Source organism: Astatotilapia calliptera, chromosome 3, assembly GCF_964374335.1.
Source record: "Astatotilapia calliptera chromosome 3, fAstCal68.1, whole genome shotgun sequence".
In the NCBI taxonomy this organism is placed as follows: domain Eukaryota; kingdom Metazoa; phylum Chordata; class Actinopteri; order Cichliformes; family Cichlidae; genus Astatotilapia; species Astatotilapia calliptera.
This window is the reverse complement of record NC_137424.1, coordinates 38,745,563-38,763,493: the sequence shown is the minus strand read 5'-3', so window position 1 is coordinate 38,763,493 and position 17,931 is coordinate 38,745,563. Positions and strand designations below refer to the sequence as shown.

The following is a 17,931-nucleotide window of genomic DNA, read 5'->3' as shown; positions in this document are numbered from 1 at the left end:
GCTTATCAAGAATCATAATTTATGGCACTATCGTCATCATTACGCACATTAACTGTTGTTTCACACAAGTTGGAGATGCAAGGCAGTGACCTCACATTCCAGGATTTTATCATTTAGGGAATATCACAAAGGTAAGGAGCTTTTATTCCCAGGATGATGATAAGAAAGTTTGCCCTCTTTACCACTGGCAGAAGCACAGTAACACACTGCTAACAGAAATAGTCCATTACCTGTGTATAGAATTTTAGAGCAGCCATTGTTTTAGTTTACAAAAAAACCTCCACAGCACTACTCATTTTGTTTATCGTATTTTGCTTCCACTTGGAATCGAATGTGTTAAAGGCATAAAGGTTTTCTTTCTTGTTTGCCTGCCTAAATTTTAATAGATATTATTTAACTTTTTTAACCATAAGCAAGAAATTCATAGTTTCAATTGTATTTACATAAAATGATGCTGCAGCCATGGAGTTTGAGTTAATATGACCTCCAAATTTTTAAACGGTATAAATAACCTGAACATGAGACAGAATTGATGGATTTAATGTCTCAGTAAGTCAGTATAAAAGTAATGTGAGGTCATTCGTTACTTTTCCCATAAAAACAAAGAAAATGTTTCAGCTTGTACAGTTTTCCTTACTTACAATATTAAGTTTCAGTCTTGTTCTCAACTGATTCTGCACAGTTTCCTTCATCACCTGTTTGACTCTGTACTTCCCTCTGTACTACCTCCATAGGTGATGTGTCACCTTTTCCAGGGTTAAATAATGGAAAGATTTCACCTTTGAATGTAGCCGTGAAAGATCCAATTAGTGTTTTCTTTTCTACATTATAAAATGAAAGCTCACCACTGTCACGATCCAAATACACACCGACCGTCTCTGGTCTTGAATGGAAAGGTATTAAAATCTCAGGTTGTGTGCTAAACTGAAAACTATTTGCTCTTTTGGGAGACGAAGACAGAAACCAGAAACCATTCGATGTGTTTGGAAAAGATGTGGATGAATTACTGGGGATTTCAGCTGCACTTGTAACTCCTACCCACCAGGACTGTTTGATGCCTAGCTTCTCATCTATCCTCATAGAAACCTCCCAGTAGTGTTTTCCAGAAGAGAAGCCAGATGTTCCTTTGATAGCTGTGACACAGGTAACCATCTCTCCATCAGGAAATTCTATCTGGGCCTCTCTCACTCTGTTGCCTGCAACCTTGAGGTATGGGTTGTTTCTGTCCTCAAGTTTAACATTAACTGTTGAAAATTGAATCAGAAAGAGTGACAAAAGTCATGAAAGAGAAAAAACTGTGAAAATGTGAGATTGTCAACAAAATGAATGAAGTTATTACCATAATGATTTCTAGCTTCTGAAATGGACATTGGCTGCACCACTTCTGTGGGGAAATAGAGAATACATGTGTTTATAATATTATGTCCTAATGACATAACCTTCATGTGTCACCGTGATTCTAAGAACAAGGACAGCTTTAGTAACGTCTTACCTCCTGCTAAAAGTTTATCAGTCTCTGCAGAGAAATACAACAAATAGTTTATCTGTATTTTTCGTTTTAATGGAAGAATCATTTGAATCAGATTTCTTTGTCATGTCAACACTGTGCAAATGATTACAGAATGTCTTGTGTAGCTTTCCACAGTGATACTGATGGGTCAGTGTGGGATACTGCAATCCTATAACTTTTGCAATGTAGGAGGTGTATCTGATATCGGATGATCTGATATCCTCGTGTTGGTGTTGCTCCCAGACCATCATGAAAATGTTGTTCCAGGTTCAACATTGCAAGTGACCAATCACATTGTTGTGACGTTATTCTTTTGTGCGCCAAGCCATTCGTGCATTTATGAAATTCCAATGTTGCAAGGACAATATCAATTCTGCTTACTGTTTATTAAAGGGTTACGGTTAGGGTCAGGGTCCGTTGATCGGCGGACAGAGGCGGTTTCACGCAGCTTTAGTACAGTTTTTTGTTTTACGCCGGTTTTTCCCGAAGTCGCAAAAGTATGACGTCACAACATTCTGATTGGTCACTTGCAATGTTGATCCTGGAACAACATTTAGTATGATGATCTGGGAACAACACCAACACGAGGATATCAGATCAACCATCTGATATCTCCATGTTGGTGTTGTTCCTGCATCATCATAAAACTCTAGGTCCAGGATCAAGATTGCAACCAACCAATCACAATGTTGTGATGTCCATTTTTGCAGTGTGGGGGAAAAGAATAAACTGTCTTGGCTTAGATAAAACTCTCTTCTGAAAGACATGACAAGTATTTTGAGTGTTTCACTTATTATTTTTTTCAGTATAACAAATATATTATCAGATTAGCTTTGCTGTTAGCCAAATTTAGGCTACTCCTGTTGGTTTCCTAGTGACAGTTTTTAAAGCATCAGCTAACTTCTTGGCTAATGCTAACGAAGTGCTCAGACAATATGATTGGAGACTTGCAATATTGATCCTGGACCAACATTATGATGATGATGTAAGCACAACACCAGCATGGGGATAACAAATCACAGAGAGAATAGGATCCAGGTTGTGTCAGAGGCTGACTTTGCTCCATCTTCAAGCAAATGCATCATTCTTTTATCCCGTTATTACATATATAACAAAACCACAGCTGATGTGAAAAATGATTTGTTCAGTGTGACGTTCTTACCACTTAAGCCGTTCCCTGAAACACAAAATATTCATGTCAGGATTCATTTTCCGCCCGGACACATATTTATATAACTGAGAGCATTAATTTGAACTTGTCGTGTGCTCTTTCTTACCATCAATTTGGTCTCTTCCTGATTGGGCGTTCCTCACTGAAACACAAAACAAACATATCAGGATTTAATTTCAGACAGTGAACACTTTCTTATGACAGTGACAACTTTAAAGTGTTATCTATTTAAAGATATTATATAAATATATTGTGTATGTATTCGGTACCTTTCTTTCTGTAGTACATCACTCCCAATGCAGCCAACACTAATGCAGCTACAAGAAGCAGTGCAAAGGCCACCCACCCACCTGGCGAGGACTCTAATAAACAAAAAGCAAGAAATCTTGTATTTCAGCTTTTACTGTATTTACAATCAAAAACAAATAAACATAATATAACTATTACACACACACAAAAAGTCTCTTTACCAGGTTCAAGAGTCTTATGAAGAGTTCCCAGGCTCACTTTGGTCTCCTTTACCTCTTTATCAGAGAGACCCACTGAGCAGGAAGGCTCAGAGGTGGAGGAAAGAAGAAGCCAACTGTGGACTAAAAAAAGTCCAGAAGACAGTTTTCTGTACACCAGACTTTGAGGTTTCACATCCTGCTTCTTGTCTGACCAGCGCAGCACAGGCTGTGGATACCAGCCTTCAGATTCACAGCTCACGTTCACCTTGTCATCTTCTCCCCACACTACTGATAGAAAAGGAGGACTTCCCGAAGCTAGATAAAGGGTCCGAGGAGGAAGATGAAGAACATTTTAATGCGACGGTTTAGAGCAAAGCTTTTAACATCATATACATTTCCACCCCTAAGTCACTCACCTGTCACGAGTAGATTAACAGGTGCACTATCATATCCCTGGTTGCTGCTGACATAACAAAAAAAATCTCCTGTATCCTCAGTTGTGACGTTCAGCAGCTTCAGGCTCACATCGCCTGAATTCAGTCCGCCTGACGCTGCATCCTTGAGTCCAAATGAGACTCGGCCAACGTAGGCAGATTCTTGATATTTGAACTTTTTTGACTGGTAGTGCATTACCGGGCTGTCAAAGCGATTAGTACGGTACCAGCGTACCTCCAGCTCCTCTGCATTTTGCTGTGGACTGAGCCAGCACGGCAATGTGACCTGATGGCCACGAGTCCCAGTGACAGGAGACGTGGTGGTAACCACCAAGTTGGTTGAAGCTGTAAGATAAATAACGCTGACATCATTTATCTTTTACACTGCCAGAGTGGAAAAGATGGTTAAACACAGAAAGATAAATCTTATTATAACGAAGTCAATCAAGTTTCCAGGTTTAGCAAGAGAAGTAACAATAACATGTGGCTAAACTTGAAAAAATCAGAAACATTAAAGGTATGAGCAGAATCAGACACTGAGATTGTGTGTGTGTGTGTGTGTGTGTTTGTGTGCTACTAATCAGAGACTTACTGGGAGCAGCAGTGCAGGAAGATATAAACAGCGTCAGGAGACACAGACCTGTCACCCGTCGATCTGTAAAAAGGGAGGTGACGGAAAATTGTAAGGAGACGTTATAATTTCCTCCCCATAACTCAAATCCAGCAACGCTTAAGAAAACAAGCGTTTAATGTTGACGGCAGAAAAAAAGGGCCGAGGGCTAGTTCACGATTAGCATGCTGCTAAACGACAAAACAAGTGATCAGTGTCGACCTACCCATCGTGTTTCTGTAGCTCCACCGAGAAATCACCCTCACACAGTCAGAGATGTGCAGCTTAAAGGGAGGGACGAGAAAACGTGAAATCCAGCAGTCCGGGTAGTCCTTTCTTTCTCTGCAGTTTCTCCGCTGACCTCGATAGCTTGCTGCTTGCATTACTCTTACTTTCACTTTCATTTTCATTTTCGTCGGAGAGGGCGGAGAGACGAGGATTTGAACTCTGAAACAACTTTTATTATATCGATCTCAGGATGTCTGTAAGTACAACGTCTCCCGTTTGGGCCAATCTCAGCGAAACTTTGCGCGAACATCGCCACACATACAGTGATGATTTTTTTTAAAAAGACTTAATGTGAATCTAAAATGTTTTTGACTTCAGTGTAACGCTACTCTCCGTTTGCGTTTGTTTCACGTGACACGCTCAACGTAGGTTGCCCGTATGTAACTTAACGGTCACCGTAGTTTGTATCGGCCACGTGATTTTGTTTCATGCATCGCTACGAATGACAGCAGACTTTGAAAAAGAGCCGCAGACTGGGTCGATGGCGTGCAGCTCTGTGCCCTCATACAAACTAAAATGGCTCATACCACTTTTTATGTCCGATACCGATATCATAAATTTGGATATCTGCCGATACTGATATGAATCTGATATAGTGTATTTTATAATCAATAAAACAGTTTTTTAGGTCTTGTTGCATTTTGTATAAGTACATACTCAAGTTTTAAAAAACAAAACTCCAAAGCTATTCTATTATACCAGTATGCAAAAATACATTGCACCCAAAATATTTAAAGTTCACCAATACTGTTCTTTTTATTTCAACTTTTGGTAGAACTTTAAATCTAAGTATTTTAAGAAATATTCAAAAAGTAATTCAAAATGCAATTCTATGCATATTTAAAAAACTCTTTGGCTCTGGAAAAAAAAAAAAGAAGTGCAGTACCCTAGCACAAAAATAATGTTTATATTCAACAACTTAAAAAACAATAACAACACATTGTAGAATGGACCCTTTTATACTTAAAGCTGAACATAAATTGACACCCAGACTGGAAAGCAGTGCAAATAAATGCAACCATGGCTTCATGACACTCATATTTTATCAAGACGGAAGCTGTTTCTATCACATTTAACCTGAGACTGAATTTTGTCTAATTTCTACACACAGCTTAACACAAGTATAAAAAACTTCTTTTTCATAGTTCCTGTTTTTTTAACCACGAAACGGTTTCGTCTGCAACACTGCTTTTTCCAAAGAAAGACTTGAGTCTATCCATTGAACGGTCAGATTTAATAATGACAACGCACAGACCTCTGAGCTGCATATATCGGCTGTAAAGCTTAATGTAGGAATGCTTTAAAAACATTCAGAGATGAACTTACGCACTTGCTTCACATTTCTGGGATAGGTTGCTCGGAGATTAAATGCCGGTTTGGCAGCATGTAGCGAGGCTCCAAATGCTTTCAGTGTGAAGCAACTCCAGACTGCTGACAGGTCTTGCAAAACCAGCGATATAGGATCGATACATTGTTTCTATCCTCTGTTCGGTATGTAGCCCTCTGAATTGTGTCAGATATTTATTTATTTATTTATTTATTTGAAATGAAAAAATAAAAATGTCTGAACGTTTTGTCTGTTTTATTTATAAAAGTCCCAGTTTCAAAATTAATGAAAAGCTGAAAGGTGTTTTGTTGTGTTAACTAATTATTGTGGAAAATAAAACTCACAGTGATTTAGTGGTGATTAAAATGAAAAATCAGAGTTTGCAAATTGATCATTCATCTCATAAGTTATTATGACACACGGATCTCCCCTACATAAGCTGGTGTTTATTAGCTAAAAATATCAGTATTGTAATGATATCGGCAATGATAGACCACTGATAGACCAATGATAGACCACTCAAACTAGGGGCGTAATTCCCCCCCCCCAATAATTAGTTTCAGGTATTACCAGCAAATTAGTTGCATGTTTAATCATCTGGAAATTTACCCAAATATATTATATTTATTTATTTATTTAGACAGAGATCTTGACACCCCCAATGTTCAGCACAAAGTTACGCCGATGACTGAAACTTATCACAATATGAGAAAAAGAAGTACAGTTCCAGCATTATGTACTAGATTTTCCATGAGATAGAGAAACTGCTATAGTAAATGGAAAAAACTTTCAGTTTGAATCTGACTGTTAAATTTTAAGAAACAAATGTGTAAAATTACAGGAAAAGATTCTGATCAGTCCCCAGACGGTCCTCTAATTATAAAAGAGAAAGTTTGTGTTAATTAGCCAAAAAATGTATTTTTTGCAAAAAAATAAAAATAAATTTTTTTTTAAACTAAAAACAGACGTCAGTAGTTAAAAACTGTTTTGTTGTTTATTACTTAATTACTGCGGTGTAATATTTATTGGCACTGGGGAGGTTTTTATAAGCTAACTCTGTTAGCAAGATAATGACATTCATCATTGATATTTAAATCAGTTTTGATGACACATCATGATGTACAGTATTTATTCTCTAAAGTAAAAACAGAAAAATTTAAAAAATGACAATAACAGACACCCAACTGTATATAAGGTGGTAACGAGGTGATGTACGGGTTGGAGACAGTGACACTGAAAACGACTAAAGGTGGCAGAGCAGACGATGCAATGACTTTAGCTGTGTAACAGGAGGTCCTTGTGGAGAAACAGAGAAAGACCAGAGGAGGTGTGTGGATGTAGTGGTGAAGAAAAGACACCTTTGACTAAAACCAAGAAATTTTTTAAAAACATTTGTCCTGCACACACTCAAAACACTGTTCTAAATAAGAGTTATTTTATACAAATTTAAATAATTTGCTTAGCATTATTTAATTAATAAGCTACGAGTTCAAAGGTTTTGCAATAGGCTGTTAGAATTGAGTTATTGCACTTGAATTCTGTAAAATATATAGCATAGTCCCATTGTGGACAGATGATGAACACTGTTGCTGCATGTGAGAGGATGTTAATAAGGCTTAACTGTAAAAATGACAAGGAAAGACCACTGGGACAGTTTATGTGGGTTCAAATCCAAAGACAAAGTGGAAACATAACCTGTATTGATCTTGAGACTGTGCACTAGATGTTTGGCAAATGTATATCACCCAATAACTCACTGTACACATTTCTTTGCACACCGTACTCTATGTCAGTGTATTTGAACTGCCTTGTTCTGTGTTTATGTTTTTATATGTAATTCAGTAAACCTTTAAATTATAAGAAAAACACACCCATTCTTTTTAGAGGTTCATAAAATGCGATTGAAACATGTTTAGATGAAGTAAGTTGAGCTCTTGGAATATTTTAATCCTTCACAATTTTGTCATTTTATTTCAACACTATTCAATAACTTTTAGCCCAATACTACTTGGTCACTTAAATACTACATGTTGTCTTCATATTACATAATGTTCAACAAAGTCTAGAGTCTGGTTACCATATAAAGTGAATGGATCTACAACAACTACCGTCCTCCTATTTTTATCCTGGTTGCAGGGGGGCTGGGGCCTAATCCTGAAGTGATAGGTTACACCCCAGACAGCTCACCATTCTATCACAGAGACAAACAACCATTTGTGCCAGATGGTGGATTTGAACGAGGACCTTCTTACTGGGAGACAGCAGCACTAACCATCATGCCACCAATCCAGGCTTATCAAAAGTAGGAAAGCTATGATTTCAAGGCTTGATGCAGAATTTTCTTTACATTTTTGTCCTTGACAGGTTAAACCACAATAAATAGCAATAGCATACACGTGGTGTGTCTAGTTGTCTGCCTCTTATAACTCCAGTGATTTTCCTGCAATTTGAAATCTCATGTGATTTAATACTTTAATAGTGCCACGAGTAGATTAAAAGGTGATCTGTCATAACCCTTGATCTACCTTAATACTCAGGTCACTCACACATGAACTATATTCAGACCAAGTCCTCTGCACTATTTTCAAGCATGTTGCATCCTGTTCACTAATGTGTGTCCTTCTATTGTTTTGTATATATTCCTCTTGTTTTGTACATATTTCTCCTGTTTGTTATTTATTTATGCCGTCTTGATATTTATATTTTATTCCTGTAGAATTTTGTTGTACATGTACAATTACAATAAAGGACTATTTTATTCTATTCTATTCTACTCTAATTTTTCACATATAAAAGTCAATAATTGTGCTCAGATTCTTCTACATTAAAGCTGAACTAGTTGCCCTTTAAATAACTTTTGTATCAGCCCCGCACTATAACTGCATCCACCAATCGCAGCACGGCGTCCTTCTCGCCGATCCAATCAAGTGACCCTCGGACTGTGTTTGGGTGGTTTGCTAGTTTTCACGTGAGCGCGGTTCGTCAAGGTGCGCGCTAACAGTCGAGTAAACACGGATGTTATTCGAAATTAGCGTCTAAAACACTGCGCAGTTGTGCAACAACAAAGGAAAGACACCTCAGAGTGTTTAATGTTTATATAAATAATTTCATGTTAAGTTTTTGATAAGATATGATAAGCGTACTGAAGAAAAAACTCGGCAGAACACAGTTTATTTGGGACTCAATTTGCCTTATTTTGAAAGAATTTACCGGAAGCCTATGCTTAAATAATGGGTGCCTTGCGTGTTAGAGCTGTCACTGATATCATAGTCCAGCTTTGCGTGTTTTTATGTGGCGTACTGTGCTTTGTTCTTGGTAAAACGACCGTTTATCATGGTGTGCGGTATCAGTTAGACTCGTGCATATGACTTAAGGGGCCAAATGTTTCTCCCTAACGTTAGCTAGCTAGCTACCCGGAGCTTTATGGGAGAGGTGAAAGTTAGCAAGTGTCGTTCACTGACCCTCGACTACATGGCGACCTAAAAGTACTGTTTTGCTTTTTCAAAGTCCACGGGTGGAGTCATAATATCGCAGAGTTAGTGTTTTGTTAAAAGATGTCTCAACCTGAACCCGACAGCACCACCCCGCTGCTCAGGGATGAGAGGAGCAGGTAAGTCCAGATAGCCGCCTCCCTAAATAAAAACAACGAGAGGAAGCTTGAGTATGAATACACTGTTACCCAACAGGTTGTAGAAGCACTGGATTTACTGGCCTTGTGTTGTGTCTGTTTTGCCGTATGTAAGCAACAGAGCTAAGCTACAAAGCAACTTAACATAGGTAGACTTTATTTACAGTCGCTAAATAAAACACGCAACTGCAGTCAGAGATGGTGGGTGCAGCAGCTTTATTCACCTTTATTCTTTAACCCAGTTTTTCTTTATCATACTGTGTTCTCGCTCCTATAAAAAGGAGACGCTGACCTGTCACTTGGCCATATATCTTGCTGGCTCGTACATTACTCGTATAGGTTACATTGTCTTGCTGGTATGTCATCCTTTATGGATAATCTGTACTCCATGTCAGCAGCGATGACTCGCAGGATGATGACTACAGAAGTCGGTGGAGGTCCATCAGAGTCATGTACTTCACTATGTTCCTCAGTAGTGTAGGTGAGGACACGGGAATATAACACTTTTATCACGTTCAAAGTAATGATCTCAGCACTGTTACAGGAAAAACTGTGGTTTCTGACCTGTGATGCCATTTGAAGAGACATGAAATAACTTCAGTCACTTCTAGCCTAAAAACATGTTGAGCATCTTCAACAGCTTGTGTGTCATTAATGTGATCTGTGCTCTCTCTCAGGTTTCACTATTGTCATCACATCACTTTGGCCCTATTTGCAAAAGGTAAGTAAGTATGACACGGTGTCTTTTGGGCTGAAGATTGTTGCCTGATTCAACTGATGTCAATAATACAAACTAAGCTCCGTGGTTTGTTTTTGCTACTTAAATGCAGTCTTGGGTGTTTAAAGAGGAAGTGAAAGATGCAAAGAGGATTGTTGGGGATTTAATTTAGGATATAGTGCCCTGCTCTTTGCCCTGGTCAAATGACTGAAAGATTAAGCACTTGTAAGCAGGGTTCCTATACGGGTGCTGGAGAATACTTGAATTTATGTAGTGTTTTCAAGGTTTACAAAGGTGCTTGGATTTTTAATTGAGTGCTTTAAACTGCTTTGAATGTAACTGCAGTCTGTTCAAGTATATAATGAACAGACTGCAGTTACATGACCCATGATGTGTTTTAATAGGATGATCCACTGTTTTCTGTTAGCCTGTCATGCCCGCCACCGAGTTCATTTATCTCCTTGAACTTCTGCTGTTTTGTTTTGTTTTTTTTTTTGCTTGTTCCATTGTGTTTATTTCAACTTCTGTCTTGCTTAAGTTGCAGTATACTTCAGTTGCACCACATGTTGTGCTTTTGAAGCTACGCTTCAGCAGTATATGTTCATGTATGTCACTTCAGTGTCCTAAAACTGGATTCCAAGTATATTTGAAAACCTGAAATGCTGTTACCTTTCTACATACACTTGTATGCAATAAAGAGGTGAAATAATGTGTATAAGCCCCCCTTATGGTTAGACAATGTGTAGGACCCTGCATGTTCTGATTTTACTGTTACACTGAGACATTTTAGCCAGAACACGGTGGTCTACCAGTGAACTTTCCTCCCACTTCATGCAGCTTGGAAGCCGGTGGAATTATTGCCTAAACATGTATTCAGTTTAATATGTGGTGGCTTTGATCAACAGTGGGGTTTGATGTTGTACTAGGTTTCCTATGAGGTCTAATGTGGAGCATTCATTTCTTACAGACTGATGACAGCACTGATGCCAGCTTCCTGGGATGGGTGGTTGCAGCATACAGCATCGGACAGATGGTGGCCTCACCCATTTTTGGCTGGTGGTCCAATCATCGGCCACGCAGGGAACCACTGGTGTGTTCCATCTCCATTAACTTGGCAGCCAACATCTACTATGCCTACGCGTACCTGCCGAAGACCTATAACAAGTATCACATCCTCATGTCCAGAGTCTTTGTGGGCTTTGGAGCAGGTGATCATTTAAATATAGACCTAAAGGTTTGATATAATTTCCTTAGTAAGCAAATTGATCTGTTTCCTTTATGATGATCCATGACACGTTTCAGTCTTTCCATGTCAGGTAACGTAGCTGTGGTGAGGTCCTATGTTGCTGGAGCAACATCACTGAACGAGAGGACTGGTGCCATGGCTAACATGAGTGCCTGCCAGGCCCTCGGTTTCATCCTCGGGCCAGGTAAGTTTGACAACAGGGAGCAAAGCTGTGAGTTTGCTGAAGGAAAAATCAGTTTTAATGTTTGTTTATTTTTCTGTGTACATGTCAGCCCTGCAGGCATGTCTGTCCTTCATTGGAGAGGAAGGTGTCACACTGGACTTCATAGCGCTGAAGCTCAACATGTACACCACCCCAGCGTTACTGGCTGCAGTGTTCGGCCTCATCAACATCCTGCTCGTCGTTATTCTGCTGAGGTGACTGAACAAATTCTTGATGTGACTTCTTGTTTGTTTATAGTTTTGCCATAAACTTGATCTCTGTACTGTAGTAAATCTGTCTTCATCCCTCAACTGGGCCTTTTTTTTTTCTTTTTTCTTTCTTTGTTTTTTGAGGCACTACCTAAATGAACTTTAGCGGTCAGCAGGGTCAAAGATTTAAATCAGGACTGTTTGAGAGTTTAGTATTATTGATCTGTCAGTTTATGTATAATTAATGTTTTTAAAGATAAGAGATAAGATAGAACTTTATTAATCCCTCGGGTGGGTTCCTCTGGGAAATTCGATTTCCAAAAAAGCACAGCACCGACAGAAGTTACAGAGTTATACACACACACATATATATAAATACAGAGACAATATAAATAAAATATACGAAGGGGATAAATAGAATAAATAGGAATAAAAATAAAAATACAAGTGAATTGCACATTTCAAGTATTGAGTCTATTGCACCGTTGACTATTTACAAAAGTATTGCACAAAAGGTATTGCACAGTGAGGTGAAGAGGCACTACAGCTTAGTTGTTCCCCCCTCCTTTGTCCTCCTTTGTCCTCCTGTTTCCCCTCCCTCTCCCCTCCAGAGAGGAGTTAAACAGTCTGATGGCGTGTGGGACAAAGGAGTTTTTAAGTCTGTTAGTTCTTGTCTTTGGGAGAAGCAACCTGTCACTGAACAGACTCTTCTGGTTGTTTATGGCCGTGTGCAGAGGATGCCCAGCATTGTTCATAATGTCCATCAGTTTCTTTAATGTCCTTTTCTCTGCCACTGTCACCAGAGTGTCCAGCTTCATGCCGACCACAGAGCTAGCCCTCCTGATCAGTTTCTCCAGCCTGGATGAGTCCTTCTTTGCTGTGCTGCTCCCCCAGCACACCACAGCATAGAAAAGTACTCCAGCAACCACCGACTGGTAAAACATCCTCAGGAGCTTCCTGCAGATGTTAAAAGACCTCAGCCTCCTGAGGAAGTACAGTCGGCTTTGGGCTTTTTTATACAGGTGCTCTGTGTTGCATGACCAGTCCAGTTTATTGTCCACCCACAGCCCGAGGTACTTGTACTTGTTGACCACCTCCACCTCCTCCCCCTCTATCTGAACCGGCAGTGGACCTGCTCTAGACCTCCCGAAGTCCACAACCAGTTCCTTAGTCTTTGAGGTGTTGAGTTGCAGGTGGTTTGTGTGACTCCATGCGACAAAGTTCCTCACCAGACTTCTGTACTCCTCTTCCTGATCATCCCAGATACACCCCATGATGGCTGTGTCGTCTGCAAACTTCTGAATGTGGCATAATTCAGAGTTGTAGCAGAAGTCAGAGGTGTACAGGGTGAAGAGAAGAGGGGACAGCACAGTTCCCTGTGGTGCTCCTGTGCTGCTGACCACAGTGTCAGACGTGATGTCCTTCAGCCTGACGTACTGTGGTCTGTCGGTGAGGTAGTCGGAGATCCAAGCCACCAGGCAGGGGTCCACCTCCATCCTGTTCAGTTTTTCCTGAAGCATACAGGGCCGGATGGTATTAAAGGCACTGGAAAAGTCAAGAAACAGGATCCTGACCGTGCCTTTTCCCCCATCCAGGTGTGAGTGGGCTCTGTGTAGGAGGTACAGGATGGCATCCTCCACTCTGACACCCGCCTTGTATGCAAACTGTAGTGGGTCCTGGGCATGTTGTACCTGTGGTCGGAGGAGGTTGAGGAAGAGCCGCTCTAGAGTCTTCATAAGATGTGACGTCAGTGCCACCGGTCGGAAGTCATTCAGCTCATTGGGCCGGTTCTTTTTGGGGACCGGGACGATGCAGGATGTCTTCCATAGGGCGGGCACTCTCCCCAGTCGCAGACTGAGGTTGAAGACTCGTTGTAGCGGCTCCCCAAGTTCAGCAGCACACGCCTTTAGCATCCTAGGACACACCTTGTCTGGGCCTGCTGCCTTTCTGGGGCGAAGCTTCCTCAGTTGTCTCCTGACCTGATCCACTGTGACACTGGGAGATGTTTGGGAAGAGGGGAGGGGGGGAGATGTCTTGCTGCTGAGAGAGGGATTGGAGGAGGGGGGTGTCATGGTGTCAGGAAGGGGGGGAAGCGAGGGAGGTAGGAGAGTGGGGATTGGACTCTGTAGTGAAGGTGAGGGTGGGGGGGTTGTGGGCTGGTCAAACCTGTTGAAGAAGTTGTTGAGTTCGTTTGCCTTCTCCACAGTCCCCCCCACTGTGCTTTTCTTGGTGTTGTGGCCTGTGATGGTTTTCACACCATTCCAGACCTCCCTCATATTGTTCCTCTCCAACTTCTGCTCCACCTTCCTCCTGTAGGTGTCCTTTGCTTCCCTCAGGCAGCGTTTCACCTTCCGCTGTGCTGCCTTCATCTCCTCCTTCACTTTGCTCCTGAAAGCCTTCTTCTTCATGTTGAGGACAGCTTTGACTTCCTTTGCCGTATAAATGTGAAGGTTCACAATTCTTTCGAATTCTGTCTTAAAGCACTATTTGTGCTTTTGGTTTTTATTGAACATACTGAAAAAATGATCCAAGTTTCTCTTCATAACCTAAAAAACATAAGTTGAGATCAGGTGACTTGAATTTGAAGAACATCTGATTTTGCTGATTTGAGAAACTCATATTGCTTTTGCAGTTTGCTTTGGGTCATTATCTGTTTACACAGTCTGATCAGGAGCGTTTGGTTGAATCCGAGCAGAGAGTGCAGCCCTGTTGCTTCCATCAGCAGTCACAAAACACCACTGACAGTCATACATGTCTATGCCATAATATTAGCCCCTCCATGTTAGACAGATGATGTGGTATGCTTCAGATCATGAGCTGTTTCTCTCCTGCTCCATACCTTTCTCTTCCCATCATTTTGATACAAGTTAATAAAAGTTAATCTTGGGTTTATCTGACCAAACATTTTTTTTTTTACAGAGCTGTGCTCTTTTAGATGTTTGCTGGCAAAGTCTAGTCTGGCCTTCAAGTGGTTGCTTGCACCTTTTAAATCCTCCATATTTACATTCATGAAGGTGATTGTAGACCTTGACAATGATACTCCTGCATCCTGAAATATTTTTGACTTGTCTTTAACGTGTGAAGTTGTTTTTCCTTAACCATTTTTTTTTTTGAAGGAAAAAAAAAAAAGGATCGGTCTTCAGTAGGATAGTTCTGGAAAATTTCAGTATTTGACTGTTTATTTCGTTATTTTACATGGACTAAAAAATACTGTGGATATACCCTTTAACTAAAATGTTTGATTCTTTCCATCAGAGAGCATCACGTTGATGAAGATGGAAGGCACATTCAATCTATCAACTACACATCAGAAGGTGTATCTATTTTTCTTTAGCATTTACTGTATGCCAAGGAAAGACCACTTGCTGAAGTCAATTTACAGAAAAAATGAAAACTATTTGGACTAAAACATTTATTTATTTTTAAGTCATTTAACATACAGAGTGACATAAAGCAGTACTGCACTGAGTCTGAATGGCTAATGTTAAAGGAATCATACATTTTGAATATGGAAATAAATGAGTCATGTTTTACAGTTTCTGATGGAAGATACATTTGTTTTCTAGAGAGAGTTGATATTTCAGAAGAAACTGTTGAAAGCATCGATCAGGTGGCTGTCATGACATCCAACATCCTGTTCTTCATCATCATGTTCATCTTTGCCATCTTTGAGACGTATGTATTTCTTCAAAGACGTCAGACTCACAGATGGTACATAAAAGCTGGTTCCAAGTAGGGCTGGGTATCGCCACTGATTTCTATTAGTTATTCAATTTTGATTGATGAGGTCCCGGTTTGATTTCATTTTGACTCAGTCAGAAATATTGTGATAATGATCATTTACAAGTACATGTGAGACTTCATCAGAGGTGTAAGCATCACAGCAGATAACTTTGTGTCAAAGTAACTGAGGATAAAACAGAAAAATATAAAGGAGATCATTTTATACATCATCTCTGCGATTGACAAGCTTCCTGGTTTCAAAACGCAAGCATGGTGACAGTTCTCAGCCAGAGCTATGCCTGTCTTTTATATCCAGTCTAGGCAGTCTTTCTCTCTCTTTAAAACCTCTTTTGTACTCTGTTGTGATTCTGTGTTTTTCTTCAGAATTACCACGCCCCTATCTATGGACATGTTTGCCTGGACAAGGAAAGAAGCTGTGCTGTACAACGGGATCATTCTCTGCTGCATCGGATTTGTATCAATCTTGGTGTTTCTGGCTGTAAAAGTGGCTGCTCTTAGGTATCACCCCTCTCACTGCACATATAAATTACATCAAATAAAGAATCGCCTTTCCTGAATTTCGTTAATTTCCTTCCAGATTCGGAGATCGGCCTGTGTTGTTAATCGGCTTGGTCATTATTTTCTGTGGCTTCTTTATTCTTCTTCCATGGGGAAACCATTATCCTAAAATCCAGTGGGCAGGTATTGATCGGTTGAATTAAGTAGTCAGATTAGTTTCCAGTTGTTGCCATTTTGACTCTTGACAGCTCAGTGTGTAGTTGTTACATCTTTCCAAGCATCTGTTTAGATTTAAACTAATTTCTACCCTCCTCTTTCACAAACAGACATAAAAAACAACTCCTTTGTGACTCAGATGCCTGACCTCATGCTAGCCCCGAACAGTACTGTGGAGCCAACGGGGTGTCCCATCGAACAAACCTGGTGCCAGTATACTCCTGCTATACACATAGCTCAGTTCTTCTCAGCGGACTTCCTCATTGGAGTGGGATACCCAGCCTGCAATGTGATGTCCTACACACTGTATTCCAAAATCCTTGGACCCAAACCTCAGGTAAATACTAACATGTGTGATGCTTTAAAATAATTTTGAACGCGCCCATATACTTCTCAAATGTTTCACCAGGGTGTGTACATGGGCTGGCTGACGGCGTCGGGCAGCGGGGCACGGACACTCGGCCCGGTCTTCGTCTCCCATGTCTACACCCACCTGGGACCTCGCTGGACCTTCAGCCTCATCTGCGGCATGGTGGCAGGAGCCATCATCCTCCTCATCTCGGCCTACCGCAGACTCATTGCCTTTTCTGTTCGCCATGGAAGGATTGTAGAGTAGCATTGATGGAAACCGATCGCCGTTTGTTATACTTGCTTTCAGCACATAAGTCCTGGCCATCATGACATTCTGTCGCTGCCACTTTGAAAAGTGGGGACGGATAAACTTTTAAAAGTTTGTAACTCAGGGTTTTGACTTTTTAACTCTTGCAAAGACAGTTTTTTTCATAACATGATCGAAGACCGCTGCTTCATGATTTATAAAGGAGCTAAAACTGCAGTGAACGCGCCGCTCACTTGTTGGGAAAGAAAACATGGCAGAAGTGTGTCTTTGAGTGATGAACATAATTACACATGCATTACATCATAGAACATTACATTTGACAATTTTAACATTTCCTGCTAAACTCTTTTTCTTAATGGAAAAAAATACTGATATTATTTTTCCTTCTGTTAATGGCTTAACCTGTAGTTGTTTAAAACTGCGGGTTTTTGTCTATTGGAAAATATTCAGAAATGTCTGGGTGGGTGCGGGTGTGTATGGTAACAATAAACTGATTAATAAATAAACTGTTTAAGATTTTATCTAACCCTGTGCTGGCAGTATTTAATGTGTATATCTTATGATGAGGTGGGCTTCTTTATATCAGACAATGTATTATGTGTAGCCTAACATTGTTGCTCCTCAGAGAAGGCTTAAGCAGCTGTGCACTTTAAATTGTTAAAGAAAAAACATAACAAAAAAAAAAACATGAGAAGAGGCAGGAAGTGTTCCCTCTCTTTAAAGAAAAAATAACACTGCAGACCTCTTCGGGCAATCGGATGGATGACTCTGCATTTGGTTGCCAGGAGAACGATACTTTCTGACTAATAAAGTTTTGTGGTGGGGGGATTATGGCGTGAGTTTGTTTTTCATTCAAAGTGAAAGGAACTCTTAAAGCTTCAGCATACTGACATCTTGGACGTCCCCAACTTTGTGGAAACAGTTTGAGGATGGACCCTTCTGTTCTAGCATGACTGAACACCAGTGGACAAAGTAAGGTCCATAAAGACAGTGAGTTTGGTGTGGAAAAACTTGACTGGCCTGCACAAAGTCTTGACCTCAACCAGAGAACACTGTTAGCAT

At 40.3% G+C, this 17,931-nt stretch overlaps 2 protein-coding genes and 1 long non-coding RNA gene across 4 annotated transcripts; 2 read left to right on the top strand and 1 right to left on the bottom strand.

Moving 5' to 3' along the window:
• Positions 1-304: 304 nt before the first annotated feature.
• On the bottom strand, positions 305-4,584 carry LOC113018671 (butyrophilin subfamily 2 member A2-like). The gene is made up of 10 exons (XM_026161971.2): positions 4,401-4,584; positions 4,157-4,219; positions 3,547-3,909; positions 3,152-3,445; positions 2,951-3,043; positions 2,788-2,823; positions 2,673-2,687; positions 1,493-1,516; positions 1,340-1,384; positions 305-1,244 (listed from the first exon to the last, which is right to left on the bottom strand). Exons 1-10 carry the CDS (start codon positions 4,582-4,584, stop codon positions 646-648), a joined length of 1,716 nt encoding a protein of 571 aa, XP_026017756.2. The 3' UTR covers positions 305-645.
• Positions 4,528-8,552, top strand: LOC145425368 (uncharacterized). Its single transcript, XR_013906038.1, has 2 exons — positions 4,528-4,658; positions 7,926-8,552. It is a non-coding gene; the product is annotated as an uncharacterized LOC145425368 (long non-coding RNA).
• A 494-nt stretch (positions 8,553-9,046) lies between these two features.
• mfsd8 (major facilitator superfamily domain containing 8) lies at positions 9,047-17,395 on the top strand. Of its 2 annotated transcripts, none has more exons than XM_026161973.2 (12): positions 9,047-9,399; positions 9,816-9,898; positions 10,095-10,138; positions 11,103-11,343; positions 11,452-11,565; positions 11,654-11,798; positions 15,048-15,106; positions 15,359-15,467; positions 15,900-16,034; positions 16,114-16,217; positions 16,361-16,587; positions 16,660-17,395. In XM_026161973.2, the coding sequence occupies exons 1-12, from the start codon at positions 9,344-9,346 to the stop codon at positions 16,864-16,866; spliced, it is 1,524 nt and encodes a 507-aa protein (XP_026017758.2). In that variant the 5' UTR covers positions 9,047-9,343; the 3' UTR covers positions 16,867-17,395. The 2 variants fall into 2 exon arrangements, with proteins under 2 accessions (XP_026017758.2, XP_026017757.2); XM_026161972.2 differs by having other exon boundaries at positions 9,064-9,399; positions 9,813-9,898.
• Positions 17,396-17,931: the final 536 nt, after the last annotated feature.